The sequence below is a fragment of the Neofelis nebulosa genome, chromosome 12, assembly GCF_028018385.1.
Source record: "Neofelis nebulosa isolate mNeoNeb1 chromosome 12, mNeoNeb1.pri, whole genome shotgun sequence".
Lineage (NCBI taxonomy): Eukaryota > Metazoa > Chordata > Mammalia > Carnivora > Felidae > Neofelis > Neofelis nebulosa.
The window spans coordinates 53196161-53220745 of NC_080793.1; the positions used below are offsets into that span (position 1 = coordinate 53196161).

The 24585-nt window shown below is 36.0% G+C and overlaps 1 protein-coding gene across 14 annotated transcripts in view; it reads left to right on the forward strand.

Moving 5' to 3' along the window:
- The window catches only part of BNC2 (basonuclin zinc finger protein 2), a 441927-nt gene that overhangs the window by 142840 nt on the left and 274502 nt on the right, over nucleotides 1-24585 (forward strand). The window contains exon 2 of one of the 14 annotated variants that reach the window (XM_058695279.1): nucleotides 9529-9579. The exons of 11 other annotated variants lie outside the window; for them this stretch is intronic. Coding sequence is in view for 2 of the 3 variants with exons in the window: in XM_058695271.1 (XP_058551254.1) it covers nucleotides 21264-21266 (3 nt within the window). In the remaining variant the exon portion in view is untranslated. Of the gene's footprint in view, nucleotides 1-9528; nucleotides 9580-20141; nucleotides 21267-24585 lie in introns of those variants that run through there. 2 more of the 14 variants (XM_058695271.1, XM_058695275.1) reach the window with 2 other exon arrangements.

A 24585-nucleotide genomic window follows, 5' to 3' on the forward strand; every position in this document is an offset into this window, starting at 1 on the left:
TTCAAAAGCCTACACCAAACCCACACAAAGCAAGAGTTAGCATGATAGTGTCATCCACACAGCACGAAACTACTACTGGAAAATGCACTTGGATTTTAAGTAGATGGCAGTTAAGAAATTGGTAATGTTCCATTCATTAAAAAAATATATATTGTAGTTGCTTTCTTTTTCTAAAACCTGTTTTGCTTGCAAGAGTTCATGAGGACTAAATACTTTATTGAGTTAGATTTTTTAAAGCATTGGTAATGAAGGAAAGAAAACAATTTGGTAGGCTATAAACTACTAGAAGTTTAGAGGTACATCTGCAAAAGCCAGTGCTCGGAGCCAGGGTTTTGTAGGATTTAGCTAGCGAACAGTTTTATCATGCCTTTCTAGATAGGATAAATGCATTTGAATAAGGTGTATTTTGACATATCCTGTAGAGGGACCCTGATTACTGCTGATACAGTAAGCTGGGATTTAAATGCAATCAACATAAACCCAATAAGCAACTCTTTATGAGCCATTTCCCATTCTTGCAAGTTAAAAAGTTCATTTCCTCCCAGAGATACTCCTTTTCCTTGTAGAGTGCCTTGAGAGGTATGTTTCTGAGGCACATCCCTGCCTGGGTGGCTCTCTCCGTAGTTGAAACAAGAGTATGTTTTCACTGACTTTAGGAACAAGCAACTTGTGCCGCACTTTAAAAATTAGATGTTACGTTTAGGGTTTTCCTTGAGGTAGGGGAGGTAAAGTGTTGTGTGTGTGTGTGTGTGTGTGTGTGTGTGTGTGTGTGTGTGTGTGTGGTGTGAAGGGAAGATTGGCTTAGATCTCTCTCTAGCTAGAAAAGAGTTAATAAAACCAGATAGAGATAATGATCAATTGATAAATGGCTATTGAACCACATAGATGGTGTTAGATTGCTTCTTTGGCACTAACCCATTTCCAAGTAGATTTGAATCTAAGAAGACTTTAAGTCCTGGAAAACATTTTAGCTAAAAAAACAAATAAAAGTAAATTATACAAATGACTGATCAGAATTAGGAAAATAATTTGAAATCACTGAGAGAAAGAAACTTGTACAGCTAAGCTATTATGATGTCTTTGATCCAGTTATTTTGTGGATAAATACACATCTATTTTGTTTCTACCTGTGTACATGTATATGTGTCTGAGCCTCAGTTGACTATATGAAAAGAGTAGAAATATAGGGAGGTAATTTATGCATAATGGAAGCTATATAAAACTATGTAATATACCATTTACTAAACAGAGTAGTAAAATAAAAGGAGAAAAATCAGTTTTAAAAAGTGTGATTTAACTATATATATGTGTGTGTGTGTGTGTGTATATATATGCATTTTTATTTTTTGATTTTATCGTAGTTAGTGACTCCCCTCCCCCTCTTTTTTTTTTCTGTCATGGTTACTAAATATTTACCCTCCTGTTCATTTTTGGAAAGCATGTAAAGAGTATATGAGTTTACATATTCGTTTTTTCTTCAGGATAAAAACATTTGAGTTTGAGTAAATATTATGTGAACTTAAATTCAAACTGTGTAAATCTAAAAAATATATGTGCTTTACATGTTTAATATGTTTATTTTCTGTACCTGTAGTTCGTCAGCAATGCTTATTCAGTGTGTGTGCGTGTGTGTGCACACGCGTGCTTGTGCACGCAGCAAAGACACTTTTCTTGAAATGTTATTTCTTGAAGTTAACAGTTTCAAGGAATACTAGTTTCAATATACACATTAAGCCACCTTTTGTTTTTTACTAAGGTAAAAGTTGTCCGGTGTAATCAGGTATGCAGAATTCTGAATAAAGAGGTTTTTGTATATTATGATTATTTTAATTTCTAAGAAAAAATTGACTTAACTCATGAAATGAATAGAATTGACTGGGTATACTTTTTTTTTATTTCGCAGTTTTCTGTAGTGATATAAAAACTATAAGATTCACCTGATAATTTCTTTAAACATTAGAAAAGACTGAGTGGCGGGTTTCAAAACTGAGCTACAGAGAATTAACTACCAATATTATTTAACTAGAGCAAAACTTGTAGTAGGAAATATCTCATGAATACTGAGATTCAATAATCTAGATTTGTGTCTTCTACAGTAAATTAGGAAGTAGGGCTATAAAACTCTTTGTCTTTTGTATGAGCAGAGTTGTATCTGATTATATGTAAATCTGTCAGTCTGTCCAGTACTAACAAAAAGACATCACAAACTGAAGCCAGTTTAGATTTGGTAGAATTAAGTATGTTTCCCTTAAGTTCAAGATATGATAATTTAACCACATTTTCCTGTCTTTCTACATCTTTCCCATGTTTAAGCATGATTTTTTTTAAAAAGGATAATTTTTTTTCCATACAAATATTTGATAACCTTAAAGGGCATGACTCTTGGACTTTCATAAAGGAAGTTCTTTTTTGAGTTACTTTGATCAGTGACAGGTCGAGAATGACCAGAAACCCTTTGCTCATCTTCTATGTTAATCTCCTAGAGTCTAGAATGTTATTTTGCTCATTTTAACCTCATTAAGTTTTGTTAAAAGCAGAACTAAGGCCTGCTTTTAGAAGTTGTTTTTTTAAATCAGGTTTTAAAAGGTGATTTTTCTATTTCTATAAATATTTTGTGCATTTGAGAGACTATCAAATAAAATTCTTTGTAGCTACTTCAAGGAATGCAATAGTCTAATATATTTTGAAATCTTCCCAGACATGAAACCGTAACAGGTAAATGGCTCCAGCCCATGTTTTACACATTATTAGAGACATTCACCTTTTATTATTGGTGAGGTGTATTTAACCTGTTTCAAATAAAATGTAGATCCCTTAATAAGGTCTCTTTTCAGACACAAGTGAAATACTAAGTTAGAATTATAAATGACTCTGTGCATCATTATGTAGTAATTTAGGATTCACCCAATGATGTAACAAAATTAACAACATAATTTCATTGTGAAACTGTGTCTTATTAAAGAACAACTGTCTGACATTCTCTTAGAGTTGCTTTATTTAACTTCATGCAAATATTATTAGTAGTGACATTTTTCTATTGTGCATTAGATTCTCTCATTAGCATGATGTGTTAGTTATCACCAGAGAAATCATTTCTTAGGTAGGTGAGGGGCAAACCAAGAAAGCTAAAAATTAAATCAACGATTTACATTAATACTAGAGCGTCTGCTCACCAGAGATATGACAGAGTAAAGCAAACTTTCTTTCTAATATAAAATCTAGCACATTTCAGAGAAATGATAAATAAAATATATTGTAGGAAATATATAATAACATTGCTGGAATCCATTTAAAAGCATATTTGATATGAATTTTTCTCCCAGTAGTCTTTTAGTTCTTTCTATTCATATAGGCAAACACAGTTTCAGTTTGTTGAATCTGTATTTTAAAGTGGAAATGGTGATTTTGTCTGACTTCCTACCTCCCCTCACCAAATAATTTAAATGTTTATTCACCAACAGTTTAAAAGGCACACATACAGTTTTTCTTATAAGTCAGATGCCTAATTGTATATCGTGGTTTGATTCTTCTTTATTGTTTGTGCGGTACATTTTTATTCTAAACTCTGTCCCACTCATGTAGACATCCCTTTTAACATAGGATGTATATTCTTATTTAATCAGAGCCCTGAGTAAAGCAGTTGATAGTTAATGGTCTTTGACAATGACTTTCATTGCCAGGCATCATCCATCCCTAGGTTTCTGCACTTTTCCCTCCCTTTTTACTCCCCTTCTTATAGTTGCTGTGTTTTGGTAATCGTGTCTTAAATTGACCAAACTTATGGTCTTGATAGGAAAATATTTATATTAGGAAGCATGTAATTTCAGCCTGTTGAATTACCAGGCTGCTACCTCCAATTTAGTTCCCTTCTCTAATTGGAGTGATAATATGTTTCATTTTGAAGTTTTAACTACAGACATATATTCAAATATAATCCTTAACATCCACTCTGATAGTGTGACACTAAAATACGAATATTTGCATAATTGTGAAAATACATATTGTAGCATAGACAGGTGCTTGTGTGTTGGCCTGTACTTTAAGTCTGTGTATAACCTGCAGACTTCACATAACATATATTGTCTAATTTGTAATACAGTGGAAAGGTAATAGGGTCCTATACGTGGTATTTATGTATGTGTTAATGAAAATAAAGCATGCACAAAATATTCTCAGATGTGTCTGGCGTATGTGAAAAACCTGTGCACAGATTTCAAGATTGTTTTCAACACAGTACACTAAGTGAATTTGAACATAGTAGGTGATCATTTTGAAATTGTTTTTCCCTTATTTCTGTCAACTGCAAACTGGTACTCTGTGTAATTGTTAAGTCTTGTGCTTAAGGTGAGTCGAGTAAGCACAGTTGAAAAATAAATCCCTGAAGGTGCAGATACCTTATCTATAATTGTAGGTATTTTTTATAATTATATTTATGAGTGTATCTTAACATTCAGTGATAAATCCAATTATTCATGCATGGCTTTATGGAAATGTGATTAATGTAGTGACAGTACAGATTTGGGCTACCACAGCAGCACATCCTCCCTCTCCTGTGTCAGGGTTAAGAGCCGCGGCAAATCCTCCCTAACTAATTAGATGCTGAGTAAGGCATCTCTGAGAAGTTGGGGCAAAAGTGAATGGGTCACAGCCAAAGCAGGATTGCAAGGACTCCAGTGATAGTGAAAGCATTCAAGTTTGCCAGGTCGTTGTGACACAGGGAGCTGATTCTGAAGGAACAGACTGTTACAGATAGTGAGCTGGTGTCATCTATTTCGATGAAAAACAAAAATTCTAGTGCTTCTGCCTTCCCACCTTATATGCATTACACATACTTAAAGAAAGTTACATTGGGCATCCACTTATAACAATCTACAAGGGTTTTGAGAGGATTTTCCTTGTGAACATGAATACCTAATGGCTCTGTACAGCCGAAGAGGTATTTTCTCAACTTGGACTCTTGATTAGAATAATCTATGTATCAAAAGGAATTCAAGAAGAAACTAGAGTTTGCTTTAACTTGAATCCTACTGTTTTAATCTGTATAAGAATCAACTCCCCCCCCCCCCCCCCCCCCCCCCCCCCCCCCGCCGTAGAATATTGTCAGGGAACTTTGTGGTCATAGGGAGAACAGAGTGAATCGTGGGATGACTTTTTCAGTGAGAAATTTTGTCTGGGGCTCCCTGCTTGTTACTGTCCAAAGAACATAGAGTATAATGGTTCCAAGATTTTCTTTCACATGAGATTTGGAGCCTGGTTTGTTATGTGCATAGAATGAATTCTTCACCATGTGAAAATCCTCTCGTACCTTTGTATGTTTTTGCTGTTACATACCTACCCTTCTCTAGGCCTTGGTCAGAAGATTGGGGATTGTAGGAAATGATTGATCTCACCTCTGTCTGCCAAAGCTGATGCCATTTTTATTTCCCGAAAAGCAGCTGGCTTCCACATTTTGCTTGGTGATCTTCATCTAATGAAGGACAGGGAAAAGAGGGAGAAAGGGAGTCAAAGACCCTTTCAAGGAACTTTGACATCTATTTTTGAGCGTTAGAGAAATAAAGGAAAAGAGGCATAATTCAGGAATAACAGCCTTTATATCCTGACATAAAAGCAAAACATTGTGTAAAAGAGGGGACTTTTTCTTGTAAGGTAAACTAATAAATGGGCAAGAAGAATAAATTGAAAAAACACTCTGAGCAGCTCAAGCTCTAAGAAAGTTTTAGGCTGTGCAAGATGACATCCCAAAAATGATGCCTAGGACTGTGACACCACAGTGTCTGCATCTCACTGAGCATGATCTGTCTCTCTCTCTCTCCCCCCAGGTTTAAAAAAGAAAGTTTAGAGAATAGGAAAAATAAAAGTGGTGATTCTTTCTTTAATTTCTGCATTCCCCGTAAGAAGCCTAGCAAGTTTCATGGTGGAACATTCAGACCCTAAGGTGAAAAAATTTATGACTGGAGTTCCTTTGGATGAGGGCAGTGTGCAGTGTCATTCTATTCAAACACTGTTTGTAGCATTTCATGCCCCACAGCCAGAGATGAAGAGAAGGGAGGAAGTTCTGTATCATTTCTTCATTCAGACTCTTCCTTAATGGAAATGCTTGTGGAACAACAACGTATTACTCAAACTGGCTAGCTTAGAAATCAGATTCTCAGCTTATTAATCATCATTCCAATTAAAAAAAAGAATTGATCCTTTAACAATGAAATAATATCCTTTTGTTTTTCTTTAATTAAGCCCATCAGTTTTTCATTTCTCCCTGTTAGGAAAATGAAAATAATCTTGAACAGTAGGAAGTTACTCATTGAAACACTGATTCTCTTGAGCATATCTGACATCTTATTTACTCAGTATTTTTGGACTGCAGTGTTATTTTGCTACTGTCTGTAGGGTTTGTGTGTTGTTGAGGGGGAAGGGTTGATTTAAGTCTCATTTTTGTTTGGTTGGCAGCAATTTACTTAATGACCTAAATACATGGTTAGTCTGCTCTTTTTTCCTATTTCCGTTTCCCATAGACCTAGTTTCTTTCTCACTTCATTCTTTCCTTTCACTTCATCTCTCCTTTCATGAATTTCTCCTTACTTTCACTGGCAATTTTTGCCCTAATAGAAGAATTGAAATGCACCTTAAATGTAACAGAAACTGAATATGACCTTTTTGCCAATATATCATTCCGGCAGAGGTATGGTAAAAGAGGTGGCATCCTCAGATGTGGTCCTCAGTGTGTGAGTGCTGACAGGAAGACTGTCCCGAGTTTTGCTACGTAAGGGTTCTGTAAGTAAGGGCGTGATAAAAACGTGTAACCAGGGGCCCAGGCTTATCATTCAGAGGCGCTGAAAGGCAGCTCAGTTTGATCCTTTCCCTGTGTAAGAAAGTACTTAGCTGAAGAGATTTTGCTTTTCTATTTTTTCTTCTTTTTTTAAAAAAAGTAGTTCTTGGATTTATCATTTTGTACAGTTAGACTTCTGTCTGTACAAGAGCAGGAAGAAGACACAAAAGGTTTTCCTACAGTAGGTGGAAGGTATGGCTCTTTGAGACAAACTGCAGTTAGTAAGAGTTAACTGGAACTTTTAAAAAAGGAATTAAAATGATGGCAGGGCTAATACTAATGGATGACATTATGAAATTGAAAACATGCAGTATACATAACACAATGAGGATTCACTACTGTTTTGTTTTTAATAAATTTTAACTCATTGTCTTACATGGCAGAGAGATTGTTAAAATTGACAAGATTAAAAATATTATTCTGTATGGGAAAGACATAGCTTCTAGTTTTATACCTGCTGTGCTTTTGTGTGACTGTCATGAATTTTTCAACTTTATTAAGGTGTTTTTAAGTGGCTATTTGTTCTCTAGACAGTTCTTCAGGACTCCTATTTGATGATCGGAGAACCTGAACCGGAGGTTTGAAAAGAAAAATTTTAGGATAATGAATATTTTACATGCCAAAAATAATTACTTTCAGCCGGCTTAACATAATAACAAAACCAGTATTAAAATGAGAGTCTCCATTAGCAGGATTTTAATATTTTCTTTTTCTTCTTTTAAATTTAAGCAAGAAAGATTCCATTGACTTTAAATCATTAGGATGGCTGTTTGGGGCACCTACTCAGGCATAGGTAAAGAAAGCTGCCCACTCCTGTGCTCTATGCTAGTGCTAGAGGGTAGTGGACATGACTGGGAGGCCACTTGTAAGATACGGGAAAAAATTATACACCGAGCATAATCCTGAAAGTACCCCTTGAGTGAGAATGCCTGCAAACATTTCCTTTGTTGACCTTGTGTCAAAACCTAACTCGAGTCAGCTAGGTCGTCTGCAGCTTTATTTAATATTGCTTTTCTTCTGTTCTTTGTTTTTTAGTTATAAAGTTAGAGTACCAGAAAGAACCCAAATCAAAGCCCTGCTCTAACACTTACTATATTGCTATGGAACATAGTAAAAATTCATATTGTTACATGACCATGTGTTCATATGTGTTGCATAGATATGCAGCAAGTGTGCACCTGTCCATTGGTTGGTGGTGGGAATTAAGTGGTTTATTTCTAGGTTTGTTGAGGATTTGTTAATGGCTGCCTCAAATGCAGTGAGTGTGTGCATGGCTCCCCCTCTTAGAAAGAATTTCGCATTTAGGAATCTCATTGTAATGATTCCTTACACTCTATAACATTTCTGTTCCTTGAGCATAGCTTTTTTTTTTTAACGTTTATTTATTTTTGAGACAGAGAGAGACAGAGCATGAATGGGGGGGGGGGGGCAGAGAGAGAGGGAGACACAGAATCTGAAGCAGGCTCCAGGCTCTGAGCCATCAGCCCAGAGCCCGACGCGGAGCTCGAACTCCTGGACCGCAAGATCCTTGAAGTCGGACGCTTAACTGACTGAGCCACCAAGGCGCCCTGAGCATAGCTTTTTAGTGAAGCTCCATGTCATTCATTGGGAAATAGCTTGATTGATTGTTATTTTGCAAATTGGTATTTTCAACCAGTGACAAACTATAGTTCTCATACAAGTTAAAACTAAGCTGGGATAGAGATACCAAGGTGAGAGCCTTTAATTCCAACTTCAAATATGTCCTCATTTTCTTTCCTAGACATTTTTTTTTGTTCTCTTGAGCAACTTTGGAAAGTAATTATTGGGCTGAATAAATCTTAAAATATGTTACCAATCCTATTATCTACTAAATAGAGCTCATTGTGGGAAAGAATTTTTCCAGTTTTACTATATTTTTGACATTTATCATAAATTAAGCAGGAAAGGGTAGAGTTACAAGTCCAACATCTGGGAGAGCTTGTTTCAGTAGCCAGCCTGGAAGCCCGAACCCTGGCTTCATACAGGTGAGACATGTTATGGGAATAAAGGCCTTATGCATTTAATGAACCCCGCCTGCCTGTCAGCTTGGTTTTTCATGCACCATTGTTGTTCAAATAAGAAAAAGAGAGTGTTCACAGCCTGTGGTGAGATTAGAGTAATGAAAATGAAGTGTTAATCTGTTGATAGCAAGTACATCTCATATCCTGCATCCTAGGCCACATTCATGCGTGCATAATATATTCCAGGTTTTCTCATGACCAGAGAAGCTTGGATGTTCATTATATTAAAAACACCCTTTTGGTAAAAGTGAGAAGTTGGTTATTTTAACTTGTGCAAATAGTTATTTTTAATAATTTCTTTAAAAACCCACCAGTCAAACCTGCCTTCTGAGTGTTCTGATAAAACCACTGTTCTTTAGATGCCAGTGTCCTTATACTTTTGGTCTCTTTTAAAAATTTTTTTTTGTTTTGTTTTAACAAATGCAGAATGCTGATGAGAGCCTCAACATAAAAGCCTATTTAGAGATATCCTTTTCTGAAATTCAATGATTAATAGAAAGAAGGGAGGGGTTAAGTGAGGACAGTACCTTAATCCCCATAGAACATGGGTTAAATAACATTAAACATTCATTATCACATATTTTATTTTTCATCTTAAAACAAGTGCAAACAAAAATAACAAAATCAGGAGTCTTCTAGAACTACTTTATGTATTTACAGCTGCCATGATGTGATCCTGAGGAGACCAGTTTAAAGCTTTGGTCATCACTGGTGAGAATTAACTGTGTTTTTTCATAAAATTTCTTTTCTAAAATGTTATAGTTGATCAGTCAACATGAATGTAATAAATTATATTTTACCTAGAATTTTTGTTTTAGTTTTTTGCCATTTTTTGATATGTTTTAGATTTTCTTACGATTTTATTAAGTAGGCTCTTTGCCCAATGTGGGGCTTGAACTCATGACCCTGAGATTGAGAGTCATATGCTCTAATCCACTGAACCAGCCAGGTGCCCCTATTTTTGTCATTTTGCAATTGAGAGGTCTTAATTTTTTCTAAAACTGACATGTTTAATGAAGAAACAGTAAGTTTAGTCTTAGATCATACCAAGATGTTTCAAAGAAAATAATGTGAACATTTATATGCATGCTGTCCCATAGGATCATCTCTTTAAGAAGTACCTTAAGAGATGGTTTCAAAAGAAGTACAAAAGGGGTGGGGAGCGCTATATTAATAATTGAGTTCCAGGTGTCTGCTGCTAATTACTAAAATTTCAAACATGATATTAAGGAAAAATACTTTCCATAAGGAATATATCATACTGTTGTTCAGGTATGAGGCTTAAGACTATACTTATGGAGCTCATACTTATGGTATTTTCTCTTTTGCGATTTCAACTGGGAGTTGAGGAACGCAGTATGATCATTACAGTTTTGTGAACTGTTTACCTAAAGTTGTTCAAGTTGTTAAAAATCAAGCGAATTTGGGGATTAAGGTCTGATTGTGAAGTAAATTTGGCATATATTCAAAAGTTACTTTTTTAAGGTGAAAATGGAAGAAAAATGCTTCTTAGGGAGGAAACAAGTAACCAAAAAATAATCTTTCAAGAATGTGGACCAATGATAACACATCATTTCAAAACACTATACTAAAATTGATTTAAATTTTACTTTTTAATAAGTTGTAATATGACCTGTCATAGCCTATTTAGTACATTACAGTACATCATAGATAGCCTGTTAATATAGTTGGATGAAGTGAAAAGGTACTTTCTTCCCTTTACTAAAATAGGGTACTTTTAATTTGTAAAGTCCAGTTATAAGTAGAAGTACAGTGTTGCTGTGGTTGACTGGAAATAGTGAAATAGAAAAGATTTTCTCCTTGTACTTCATTTTAGTCAAGAAAAAGAGCAAATAGAAATGCAGGGTGCCTTTGTCATAAACATCTGCTTTTAGGTAGTGATCATTTTTAAAGAAATATGCCATGATTGTGAGGGTCATTTGAACCTGCAATAATGTCTGTTTAAATATATAAATACATATTGTGACATACATGTGGTGCCTGTAAAGATGTGTATTTGCTATAATATTTATGCATCCTAAATATTGACTTTTAAAATTTACCTTGAAGATATATTCTATTTTCATATTAGGGTTAGTTTTCACTTAAGTGCATGATCATTCTAGAGAGGAAGTACAGAAGCGTTAACATGGGAAGGAACAAAATGGATGTGTAGATCTGGGCAGTAGTTTGACATGAACATCTTTTCTGGGCTGGGACACTGGTTGAAAACCAGTGTAAGTCTTTGTCAAACTATTCACTAAGATGAGATCATCAATTCTGGATTTACCTTTTAAAGCATTTTAATTATGAAAATGACTTTGCATTTATGTTTTATTGAACAACTGTATTTTGAAATTCTGCATTGTTTAAGCCCATGAAATGTGTATTTTTAAATCTCTGTTCCTAGATACCCTTTTCTTTTTCTTCCAAAAACTCTACAAACTGTCTTTGGAGTAGTGTGACATTTTAAAGATCAGGAGTTGCCTAAAAGGGCGTGTGGAGGTAAGGTAAATTAAACCAGTGGGGTGAGTCTGATGAGGTCTGTGGTGGACCAGAAAGCTCTTCAGCTCTAGCCAATTGTTACCAGGTGGGAATGCAGGCCTGGTGTTGTGAGATGATCCAACAACAACAACGACTACCTCCCTGCCCCCCCCCCCCCTTCTTAAATGAGAAGCCAGAAATCAAGATTTTTATGTGAAATCTCCTGATTTTTAAATCTTGGCAACCTTTTCAAATATTTTTTAAAGTGTGTGGTCCAAGCAAAACTCATCTGCAGGCTATATTCAGCCTACCGGTTGCCAGATAGAAACCTCTGTTTTAGATAATATTTTAATGGATGAAGATAATAGTTTCATTGCATGTGATCATTCATCTTGGGAATTCCCCGCTGGGATGAACCAAATTCTTCATTTTTTTTCTTCACAATTGAAAAAAAGGTTTAGTAAATATGTTTCTGGTGCTGATAGTTTTGATGTATAGCTTTTCTCTTTATGACCCACATAAAAAGAAAAACATGTGAGCAAAACAAAAAAAAATGGTCAAAGGATTTTAATAAAGGTAGAAAAGGTAAGAATTTTAGAATTAAAGAGAAAGAAAGGGAGATTTCTAAACTCTGAAAAGAATCCCATGATTTGTGTCAGTCATTGATGTAGATGAAAAGCTGAATTCCACTATAAAAAGCTTTTCATTTCACCTTTAAGCAGTGATTCTTGGCCCTGAATCTTTGTGGGATTGCTGTAATTTACCAGGCAATTGATTATGATGTCATGAGGAGGAGATGGACCACAAGGGGAAAACTTCCCCATACTAATTTGGGCAACACCAATATTTTATACAGGCTTCAAGAAAACATCATTTATGTTGTGTAAGATGAAGTTTTCAGTGTCTATTTAAATTTTTTGAAGGGGCTCTTTAAAAGATATAATCTATTCATAATTGAAATTCTCCAGGCAAATCAGATATCAACATTTTCAAGAGAACAGGTAATTAATTGGTTTGAAATTCAAATTGGAGGTCATCCTGTTATTGATTTTCGTGGGAACAGGAAACAAGAACATCTTGTTAAAATGATCTGCAAGTGGGGCCTAGGTGTGCCTAGGTTCTGTCTAGGGCCTTGTTGAACAGCATCACTGGACAGTATCAGACACCAATCAGAAGGGAGTCATTCCTGATGTAAACATAATAAGCTGTTGGTTTGCTTCCAAAACTGCAGAGAAGAGCTGAACTGTAGAAAAGACCAGAGATTAACAGTTTGTTTTATAATAAGTCAGGTATTTCAAATCAAGTGACTGGTGCAGCTTGTTACGAAGCATCTGTAAGTGTGTCGGAATGACGTTAGTATGCCATGTTCAAGTTCAGCATTAACACAGCTGTGACTTACCACTTTCAGAAACCTTTCAACTGGGAATTTGATAAAATACCTTTAATACAAGGGGAGGGGAGCACTGAAGTAAAGAGTGCGGTGAAGAATAAAGGATAATATACTCTTTTAGATGCTCTTAATTTTTATAAAATAACCTTTGTGCTTTCTGTTTGATAGTTGTATCATTCCATATAGGAATCTATTTTAAAGCAATTGTTTCTCTTTGCTGTGTTTATACTTTTTGAAAATGGTATAATGTGAAGGTAACATGAACTAAGTGGGTGGCAAACATTATGCCTTTCTAAACTGAAATATTTTAATTTTAGCTGTGCTAAACAAGTTGGAAACTTAATGCAGCTTCTTGTGGTTCAAAGTAAAATCCCTAAAAAAAAAAAAAAAAAAAAAAAGAGCAAGCCTTCCATTCTAAATACCCTGAAGCTGTTAATTCAGTTATTTCCAGGTTGACATAGTTTTGTGTAGGCATGACAGTGGCACCAACTATCTACATTAAGCCTTAACATTCCACAGAACCATTTCAAGTTTATTATGAGCTTCAAAGACTGCTCGTCCCTAAGAGAATATCAAGTTCAAGCATGTCACTTTGCCATAGTCACAGTTAACTTTCTTAAATCAAAAAGTACCTTTCTTGAATCAAAAAGTCTGATTTTCAACAGGTGATCCTTGAATTAATTTCTCAGTTCACTACAGACTCATTTTTCTGACCGTCTCTTGCTGCCCTCTTGAATCTTGTCCATCCATCCTGGTAGCAATGGTTGGAAACTACCCCACAATAAAGCAGGGCTTATCACACACAGTGTGTTTAAAGTTCTGAGATGATGTCAATATTCTTTTTCAGCTTTATTTCAGGAGTTTGTCATTGATCCCATTTTACCAATTCACAGTAGGATTTTCATTGCAGTATTTAAACATGTAGCTGAGGAGGAAAAAGATGCTGATGTTTTCCTCACAGCTGGGAATTTTACACCATGGAAGGCTAGTGCTCCAGGAAAGGATATGGGCTGTTCAGCCTGATCCTCGTGGTACACTGCTTCTCAGGGAAAGGAATTCCCCATTTCCTGAATGTGAAATGCCTACCTTTTTGGAGGTTCCTGGTCTTTGGCTCCTAACTCACTTAATAAACCATCCCTGTCTATACCTTGCATCTCAGAGATGGAACTTGACGGACTAGTCAGCATTGCAAAGGTCACCCTAAAGCTATTGGCAGAATACACTGCCCTTTGTTGCTCAGTGATGATAATGCTACTGTAGCAGTTAACTGGGTGCATTAGATTGAGCTACTTTTCCAGAATACCGAATTACCTATTTATTTCATTTAAACACCTGATAGAATGCCCATTCACAAGCTGTCTCAAGTGTGTTTTCAAAAGGGATCTTAACGATACTTGAAATACCAGTGCTTTGGCCACAGGAGGGATAACGTGCAGAGTGTGTACCCGTTGTATGTTTTGCTTCAGTAAAAGTACTTCTAAATTATACTTATTTTGTAGTTTTCTTATTGCCCAAAGTGAAAACTTTTCCAACAAATTTGAAAGTCCAAGGTATTCCAAAAAGATCCCTTATGTTATTTTGTCTTTTGTTAGTATGTCAATACTTAAAATTATGTTATGAACTGACTTTTTTATTAACAAAAAAAAATAAAACTTCATTTCCTTTCATGTTGTTTTCCATAAATACAAAATGTGGAAATAACTTTAAACATACTGCAAAAGTGGGTTTCACCATATTTTTATGTATGTAAATTTACTTCTTAATTTACTTAAGTACAAAATTATATTCAGAATCGTAGAGGAATGATTGATAAATGATCACACTACTTATTTGATAGCAGGGGAACTATACTTGAAATACTTTGCATTTTGCATTCCATTGATTTTTTTTTTGTGGCACCAGTATATTCTTGATATAATTTCTAGTACATAGGTAACATCTTTGCCTCATTTCTCGTTTAAATAAAAATGAGTAAAGATCCAAGATGCTAAGGTGCTAGCGACTTTCACTAATTATTTTCACTTATGCATGTACTTTGGACTAACTGCTTTCCCAAATGATTTGCCACATATTCATCCCTCCCCTCAGCCCTCCTCCAGTTATGTTTGGTCCCAATCAGATTGGCCAAGCAGTGTAGGCATTTAGAATTAATTCCCTCTTTGGTTTCAAAACAGTAAGTGAAGACTCAGAAATCCCTTTAATTTACCTTTTAGTATCTGAATACAGCAGAATCTGTCCTGCCTTCCTTTCATGCATCTGTTCAGTTGTTTATTGAGTTAGGTAAGCACATCTAAGGCAGAATATATTTCCTCTGTCCAAAATAATAGAATGAAATCAGTGTTCAATTAATTCAACACTCAAGGTAACTAAATGATTTAAAATAGGATGGTTAGTCTTAAGTTCAGACTCTGACCGGTATCTGGAAACAAAGTATAGTGACAGTTTTGTGTTGTAGGCCCTTTATGACTTTGGTGAAAGGACTTTCTTTTAGAGGTATGTTTATCTTAGAATAATAATCATTTCATGCTGTTCATTTTTTTTTCTAGTTGACCCATTCTCCAGACCTTTAAAAAAACTTTTTTAAGTGGATGTAAATTCCATTTTAATTAGGCCAGTGCAATCTAATACTGCAACTAGCCAGGAATGGAAGAAACATGCTGGAAGTTAATACAACCCAAATCAACCATAGCCAGATAATTCCCCTGTTCTTAGTAACAGCCCCCTTCCCCACCTCCACAATTAAATGACCCTGTTGTTCTGGAGTTTCAACAAGACATTTAAGGTTCATTTAAAAAAATGATCATCCTTTACAGGATTCTTTGCTCTTGCATTTCTTTCTTTCTTTCCCTTGCCACACAGCTGTCACTGGTATAGGAGAAAGATTGGGGGGAGGGGAAGAGGAGGAAGCCCTGTTCAAATCGTGTCACGTAGCACTAATTCATCTGCTCTCATTAGAGGGAGCGAGGGACAGCAGTGATGGCCAAGAGCTGCACTCCACACATGACACGCGAACAGTTTGGGGAATAGAAAATTGCTTTCTCAGGAAGCCCAGCCAATTAAGGACTTGACCATATTGAATGTCAAGTGTTAATTTAGGTTTTTCTTCATTTTCCCAGTAGTAATGCGGGTCCTGTGATGAGCAAATACATGTCAAGTAAAAGTTGATTGCATGAAGGACCCGGGTATTATATGTCACTGACAAGTCACAAATGTACTGAAGTCTTTTAACCCCTTAGGTGAGTGAGGTGGAGGAGGGGGAAGGGGAGAATGGGATTAATGGTACCAATAATGATAAGGATAGATAGTTTACACAGGGATAGCTTGAATGGGACAGACAGCAATGGTAATTCATGCAAAAACCAAGGATAGGACAAATTCTACTCTCCAGGCATAGAGACCCTTGAAATGCATACAGTATGATTCTTTCCCATTGAAAACATATTGCCTAGAATATATATTCTGTCTCCTAAGATTTATGGAAAGGAAAAGTAGTGTACTCCATGGTCTTGACCTAAGAAATTCCTTATTAATTATCTCCTCTGAAGGAAACAAAACATTCATTAAATAACTATACTATTTTGGACATTTTAACCCATTTGCTCAACGCAGCTGTAAAAAAGGGCTATTTATAATTTCAGTTTTTAATCAAATACACATTTTAAAAAAAATGGCTCTGTGTAATATGTCATACAAAAGATGCAGAACATAAGATTGAAAGAATGTTTGTTTTCTGTCATAAGTATCTCTGTTGGTGAATGTTTACCCAATAGAAACTGGTAGAAGGTCCATCATTGTCTTTCATTTCCTTTTGTGCCCAGTTGTAGAAGGGAAGAGATTCCAGCTTCTGTGAGTGAGGTAACTTCGCCTTTTTTTTAAACTAAATGTTGAGCATTGCCCATCATGTATAGCATCTCATTTCCATTCATCAGCATTTATTTACATATGAATGTCTCGAAAAAGAGAATGTCTGTTTCTGTGCAATTGTGCAAGTTGCAAATAAAAATACTCCACAGTTTAAAATACTGCTGTGTGTAGTTTAAACAATCTTAAAGTGAAACTCAAAACAGTTATAGTCCAATCATTTTTGTTCTTTATATGTAGAACCACTTTCCCCTTTCGTATCTTTGAAGAAATGATCATAATTAAAACACTGTTTGGAAACTTACTCTCATCTGTTTATTCCCCAGTTTTAAGACACTTGCCTTTGTGTGTTGACAGTGCTTGCACCTTAAAAACTTAAGTCTAATAATGCTTTAATTTTGGCAGCAAAAGCACCAACAGAATCTTTTTCTCTACCTCAGGTTAGAAACACTCTAATGATGCTATCATTATATTAAAAGTGGGCTAAATTTACATTATGGGACAGTTAGGAAACAGTTCCAAGAATTTCATGTTTAATAAAATAGGTTTTTCTTAAGAAAGGAACATTAGGGTAGGATGTAATATCAGTTAACGTCTCTCCTCCCTGTCTCAAAGCTAACCAGATAGAATAAGCTTAGCCCTCTCTTCCCTTCCTATTTTGATAAGCTCTATGGAACTCTGGTGGCAAGGCGAGAGTACTGTTTAATTACAATCCAATTGTCAGCAGCTTCTCTTCCGCTGGGTGTGCTGAGAGACTTAAGTAAGTTTCCGTAAAGTAAATTCTGATGATGGCAGCTCTGGTTGCTGATTCAAGTTATTCCTTCTTTTCTGTGTCACTTTTGACGGATGGTACCTAATGCAATCAACCACAGGCCAAGAAAGCCTTTTTTTTTTTTTTTTTTTTTTTGGTTGTGTTCGTAACTGGACCAGGAATTCCCCTCCTCCCTTGATCTCTGCTTCAGATGCTTCCTCCTTCCTGCCTCCCCCCACCGCAGTACTTCAGCCCAGATAGGAAAGTGAAGAGAACTGCGGTACTACCCAGGACAGACTTTCCCTAAACCTCCTTTTCCCAGTGGTGAAGCTGAAGCTGCCTCCCTTTGCGTGCGTTTTTGATAAATTTAAGAAGTCAAATCGCTGACACAGATAGATAATCCAAGTGTATAGGGTGAAGAGTTATAAATTAACACATTATTCCCTCTTAATGTGAAATACTTGAGAATGCATTTTCTCAGTCCCCTGACATCTACCCAGTGAGGGCTCCGCATTGTACTTTTCAAGTGGCATTGATTTGTTAAAGCGCTGAATTAGCATCTCTGGCCAGCTGCTTGATCCACTGTGCTGTTGTGGGGCTCCAGTTCCTCCTCTCTCCCCCAGCCATCCCCTTTTTTCCTTCAGGCTCCCTCTTCTTTTCTCTCCCTTTCCCTGCTTCTTTCCACTTCACTCCTCCCAGCTCATTCCTCCACTCTTTTTCTCTCACCCCCTTTTTTTTTTGTTGCTTGCTTTTCTTTCAGTCGGATTTCATCCACACCATCTCCTTTTTCTTCATTCCCTCCTCGATCCACACATCTCCTTTTCTTATCTCTTGCCTCTGAGGTTTGCCTTAACTCAGGGTTAGCCTGTTAACTGCCTGGGTGTGGGGTAGTGGTAGTTGATTTAGCCAATCCATTGGCTCCAAGTGGACTCTTTTTGAAAGGAATAAATGAACTTGTGTTTGTGCTCCTTGTAATAGAAGTCAGTGAGAAAAATCTCACCTATTTTGCTTTCTAGAAATTAAAAGGTAGCTTACAAAACTTTTAAACTTGTATTTTTAAATGCCATTGCACATGGTAAGGTTTTCTTTTGGTTAAGAGGAAATGAAGATCACCAACGGTTATCACAGATTTGATCATCTCAAATGTACCCACCAAAATAAGTTAATATTTCTATAAAACTTGAATTTTTGCAACTTTTTGCATTTCAGTGAACTGATAGGACTTTATTTTCTAGCAAGTTCTATGCTGTTGATATTTCATATAAAATATTTTCATTGTGGTATTTGCTCCATGCTGTGGTTTCTGCATTATGATGCATCACTGTATCAGTGGAGCAGTGACTACATTATAAAATTGCTTGACAATTTGTTGAGAAATAGAATGAGATGGATTATCGCTTTTTTGAGTGATGTATCTCAAAATTCCAGAGGTCTTCACAGGAAATGCATCACAATCGAGAGGATTTAACATGCCTCTTGTAATATTCACAGACCTTCACTCTTTTCTTTCTCTGAATGTTTATACTAGATACTTTGGGATCACTGTATTGGTTAATTTGATACCATCAAAAAAGTGTATCTGTCTGGATTTAAAGAGAAATTATCCTTTATAATTTTAATCTCATATCTTGACTTAGTGCTGTCTTCAACTTTACTAGGTTTCCCAATAAAACATCAGAATTGGAATATGAATATATGTTGATGTCAGGTAACTTGAAAAAAATCATGTATTTATTGCTGTTTTAATACAGATTAAAATGAGTTTATTTCAGCACTTACATTTTGAAATGGAAACATTTAATATAGGTTTTGATAATCTTTGATAAGCTTCTCTGTTGGGTTGATCTCCCACTCTCCGTCCCCCAAGTCAAATATAATTCCTCTTTTTTTTGGTTTTAATCAATTGCTGTCCTCCTGTCTAGAATTAGCATGGCTTGGCTAAGGTGAAGGGATTAGAATGACTTTTCAAGGCCTGATAATGTCTGTTTAAAGGAAAGAAAAAGAAGAAAATTCTTTTAACTAGGGCTTAAGACTAATTCCAACTACTAAGGAGACAAAAATTACTCTAAAGAAGACAGTTTGGTTTTATTTTACATGTGCATGTTAACTTGCTTAGAGATGATCATTTTGTATTTTAGATTATTCTCTTCCATGAAATAATGTTCTTCAGTTGTTACTGAGGAGAGCACATGGCCTTACTCAAGGAGATTAAAGCTGGAACACCTTCTGCCTTTTGTAGGGATAATTCGCAGCTTACCTGGCTGTAGTTCAAGGTCAAGGGCAAGCAGGAGAGCTCTTTACAACTGCCTGGGACTATAGCAGAAAGTAGGAATAATAAAGCCAAAATAATAGGGCAAAGTTGAAAGTGAAAGTGCCCCATATGAAAATAGTTAATGATCAGAAAAGTAAAAAAAAAAAAAAAAAAATCTGGAAGGCATACTTTAATAGTGGAAGAAAAGTTGAGGATGAAGAAAAAGGTTTTGGGGGGCAAAATGATGGTATCTGATAACTTACAAAATTAGTAAAGATACTGTTGTGATTGGTTGTAAAGGGCCAAATTGGCATCAGAACAGAGTTAAAAAATAATGAAAACATTTAAAAACTTTTAATACTTAAATTTTTCGTCTGATTATCATCTATTTTTCTTTGATTTGTCAATTATGCTCCCTGGAAGGCAGAAATCTCTGCACCAGTAATAAATCAATGAACCTAGAGTTATTTTTTTTTTAAATCTAATTCGTTACTTGCTTTGTGTGAAATGGTTAAGTGTGGATGTTTTAGAATTCAACACCTTTGAGTTTTTCTCTAAAATTCTCAGGAGAAATCAGAATTATTTCTGTTTTTATATTTTGTAAATCTAAATTAAATGTCACTTAAATGCAAAAGAACTGGCGGCTTTGATAAGTAGTCCCAAAAGCAAACCATTTTGTCAGTAATCATAATCTAATTATGAATGCAAATGCAAAGTTTGTTTTTTAAAAAGTCCTGAGCAAACAAAGGAAACAGAAAAGCAGACCACTCTGGGACACAGAGAAAAAGCATCCCCACACTTAAACCTATGACTTTCAATAGTAGCAGTAATAATAAGAACTCTTGGCATCCTCCCAAGTCCTGTTGAGAGGGAGCAGCAAATGGCCTGCGCAGTGTGTGGCTCTGCAGAAGTTCCAGAGTGACACATGCATCACAAGCCGGTCACAATGCGAAGGGTCAAGGGTCATGTTCAAGAGCAGGGTGTTGCTGGATGAGGCTGAGGAAGCAGAGGTGGCCCCTCTGTGCTCACTGTGTGGGTCTGTGTACTCCTTTCCCGTCAAAGCTGGCTCAGCACGGCCAAAAAAGCGGTTCCTTGGCAGGGTTTAATGGCAGGATGATGTAGTCTGTTGTGACTAGTGCATTCCTTTCAGGTTAAACTAGGGAAATGGCATTGTGTTAAAATTCCAAGTCGCATGAATGTTTTATTGCCACAGTGCATTTAGCCCTCTAGGGGAGTGTGTGTGGCGGCGGGTGGGGGTGACTTAGAGACTCAGGAACTATCAGAAGAACACTTCCCTTGGAAAATTTTACCCACCAGCATGAAGCTGATTTGCTGTGATGGTCACTTAGAAGGGTTTCGCTTTTTCCTAAACTGTGGCTGTTTAAAGTCTTGCAGTCTGGACAATTAACAGCTGAAGAAAATATGACAAGACACACGCAAAGAGGTTGGGAGATAGAGAGGAGGAATGCGCCAGAAAGGAGCTGAGCTGCCTTCTTGTGTAAACTACCCGAGCAAGAGCCCCCTCCCCCGGCCTTGGTCCCTGTCTCCCCCCCTCCCCGCCCCCCCCCCCCCTTCCCCAGGCTGTGTTTTGCTGTCTGCCTGAAGGCCAAGAGTGATCTGTTAACCTTGCACCACTGACTGGGAGGCCACTGCAGCTCATGGTACTGTATGTTACCATTACTACTCCCTCATTCCTTTCACTGGCTAGTCTGGTTTCTTTTTTTTTCTTTTTTTTTTTTATTAACCATTTCTTTGTAATAATGGTTTATATTTGTTAGAGGGATACAATTTCAGAATGCAGAAGGTCCAGTTTAAACAAAACAAACTTCAGTATGGTGCTTGTTTTTTTCCCCCTTGGTGTTTAGAAGGGGTAAACTGAACCATTCTAATTCATTTGCAGCCAGAGGTTTCCAGTGTGATTTAAAATCAGGAATTCTGGAAATAGGGCAGTTTAAAAGATGCAAGTCATCTGGGCTGTGAGTCTTGTAAAGGGACTTTGTTGTGAAACCACGTGAGCATCTTCAGGGTTTTAGGACATTTTCAGGCTTTACAGTTGTATCAGATTTATCCACTTTGCAGATTTGCCCCCACCCCAGTCCCTCTCCAGGGGACACTCTAGCCTTCTCATTCGCTGTTCCAGTTGTTTTAGGCTTACAGTTAGCTGAGGGTGTGTATGATTTGACTTTGGTTGTAATTGTGCATGTACATGTAACTCTCAGGATTGCTTCACGATTTATCTGACTCCAGTTAATTTACAACAGATTAAAGTGCGGATGTATGAAACAGCCTTCTGACTTTACATTGTGACTTTATAAAATATTCATGTGCCTGATTTTTTCCCAGTGAATAGGAGAAATACGGATTTTCTTGGGCTTACCTAAGTAAAGATACTATAATAGTTTGAATTTTAATTTTGAATTGCCTTTTAGTTTCTCTTTACTTTCAAACCTTAATACTTTTTTGTTTGCATGTTCTTGTGATGTGTCATTTTTCTTCCTGTTAATAATGCATATATATATACGTATATAGAGTTGTGTATGTGTGTGCCTGTATGTCCACAGACCTTCTGATCACTGTCAGATACAAGGAAAAACTTGTAGAGTTGTTAAACTAAGATAGTTTTCTCTTGATAAATAAGTTATTTTTTAAAATGTTATGTACTAGAAATTTATATATTTTTATGTATTTCTGTGAAGTGGTTTATATACTTCTGTCAGGTGATGATTTTGTCCAGATAGACCTCCGAGTTTAATCGGATTAATGCTATCTGTATAATGGTTTGTTCTTTACAAACAGATACATTCATTGTCTATGGGAGGTCTTAAACCAATAAACAGTTAACTCTATAGTAAGAATCAAGATTTATGTATGGATGCGGCACTTCAGAATTTAGATGAATTGATTAGATACTTTACATAACATCCTAAAGAATTCTCCAAACTAAGAATTCTTTCTTTTTACTCTGTTGGATGTAAGTGATGTAAGTGATGTTGGGAGTTTTCTTCTGGTGATTTTTGTTTTTAGTTGCAGATTTTATAGTGCACTTTTCAGAAGAATATTAAACTTACTTTGTGTTGGAGTTTTTTCCCTGTTACAGCCAGTTTCAAAATTAATTCTTTATCCTAAATCGTAGAAAAACTCTTTAACAGTGCCAAACTTGGGGGAAAAAATCTATCTATCATGTACATTTAGATTGTCTAAAAATATATGTTATCTTGATCATGGAAGCAGTTTTTTACTATAAAAAGGATGTTGTGGTTATTTCAGCCTTTTCCAATTTGATTTATTAAAAATTTTCCTTCATAATCCAAGAGGAAAAAAGAATTACTCCTATATCATATCTAATAAGAAAATTAAAGTTGATTTAAGATTTTTAATATCAGTACTTGTTCTCTCAGCATTTTCCTGGCCCCATTGTATCTGACATGAGTGTTTGGTCTTGCAGAACTTGGGAGTAAGATTAAAAGATGGGATCTGACTTCAGAGTCTAATGTTGCCACTTAACTAGTCTTGTGACCTTGGATAAGTCACTGTAATTCTAGTCTTTATTTTCTTCAATTTTGAAATGGGGAAAAGAACAATTAGCTTGAGGATTTGTCAGGAAGATGAAATGAGATAACACATGGGAAACTTTGGGACCCAGTAGGTATTGAGTAAACTGTATATCCCTTTCTTTCAGCTTGCCCTTGGGAAGCTTGAATTTGGGGGAACAATGAGGTAAATTTAAATGAAATGTTTTAATATCTTCAGTTAAAGGAAGGGAGGGTAGGCATTGGCAGACACTTTTTTTCTTTTATTTTTTTCCCTTTTTCGATTTTTTTCCCTTTTTTTGTTTTTGTTTTTTGTTTTTGTTTTGTTTTCTGAGAATCCTCTTGTGTCATCCATTAGTTTTGCATTTTTGCCACTCTGCACAGTTCTCACCAGGTTGGCCTTTGTGGATGTCAGTACATTGCTGTTATTTCTGTGATACCAGTTATGGTTAGCTCTAGACTGGAGACAAAGTTGGGAAATTCTGCTTAGTTCTGTGGACATCTGTATCATCACTTCTAATCATGTGCCTGAATGGAAGCTTCCTGCCTTATTATACTCATTATCATTATCATTTGGTAGTAGAGCTTGAAGCTTGATTGCGTAGATAAGACCCCCACCTCTGTCCCTGGCTTTGTGAATATTCACTTGTGTTCATGGAATTAGGGTCATACTAAAGCTGGTAGTGTTTACACCTCTCAGAATCAAACAGAATAGTAGCAAGCAACATACATGTACATCTGCACAATATTTTATCTTCATTTATAGTCTTGCATAGGGCTTGAGAACTATTGAGCAAAATGTGCTGCTTTTAGTGCTTCTTAAGCCTGTATTATGTTTTATCAGAAGTAATTGTGTTCTCCTGTGTGGTACTTCAATATTGTTATAGATGACCTTTGATTAACATTGTTATTTTGCTTAACATCTAGTTTCTTTTAGCCAATCCTAGTTTGAACATACTGCATCTTCAGATCTAAAATAAATATTTGGCTTAGCATTTATTTTCATCTGTTACTAACAGTAAAAGAATGAGGATTAAAAACTAACAACTTCATAGCTACCTCTTAGCTCAGCTGGTGTGCTAGACATGGTACCCATGTTATCTTATTCAATTATTAAAAAGCATTCAGGGCAGGTACAGTTATTTTTTTTACAGATGAGGAAATAAAGTTCCAAAATCTGTAACCAGAAAAGTTTACCCCAAAGTCTTTGCTTTTTCCTCTGTCTTAATTTTTAATCCATCTGTAACTTAAGGCAGCTATTAAAAAAGAAAGAAGAAAAACAGTAGTTGTACAATCTTCTGGGGATTTTCTTCTTTCAAATTAAATTTTATAAGGAAGTCAATATGTAGAACTGACAAATATCAGAGGTGCTTTAAATGGAAGGGGTACAGCTACAGAGTCCTATGTTTTAGGCCTCTACCAGAGATCCATTGACTACCTGATCAGAAAA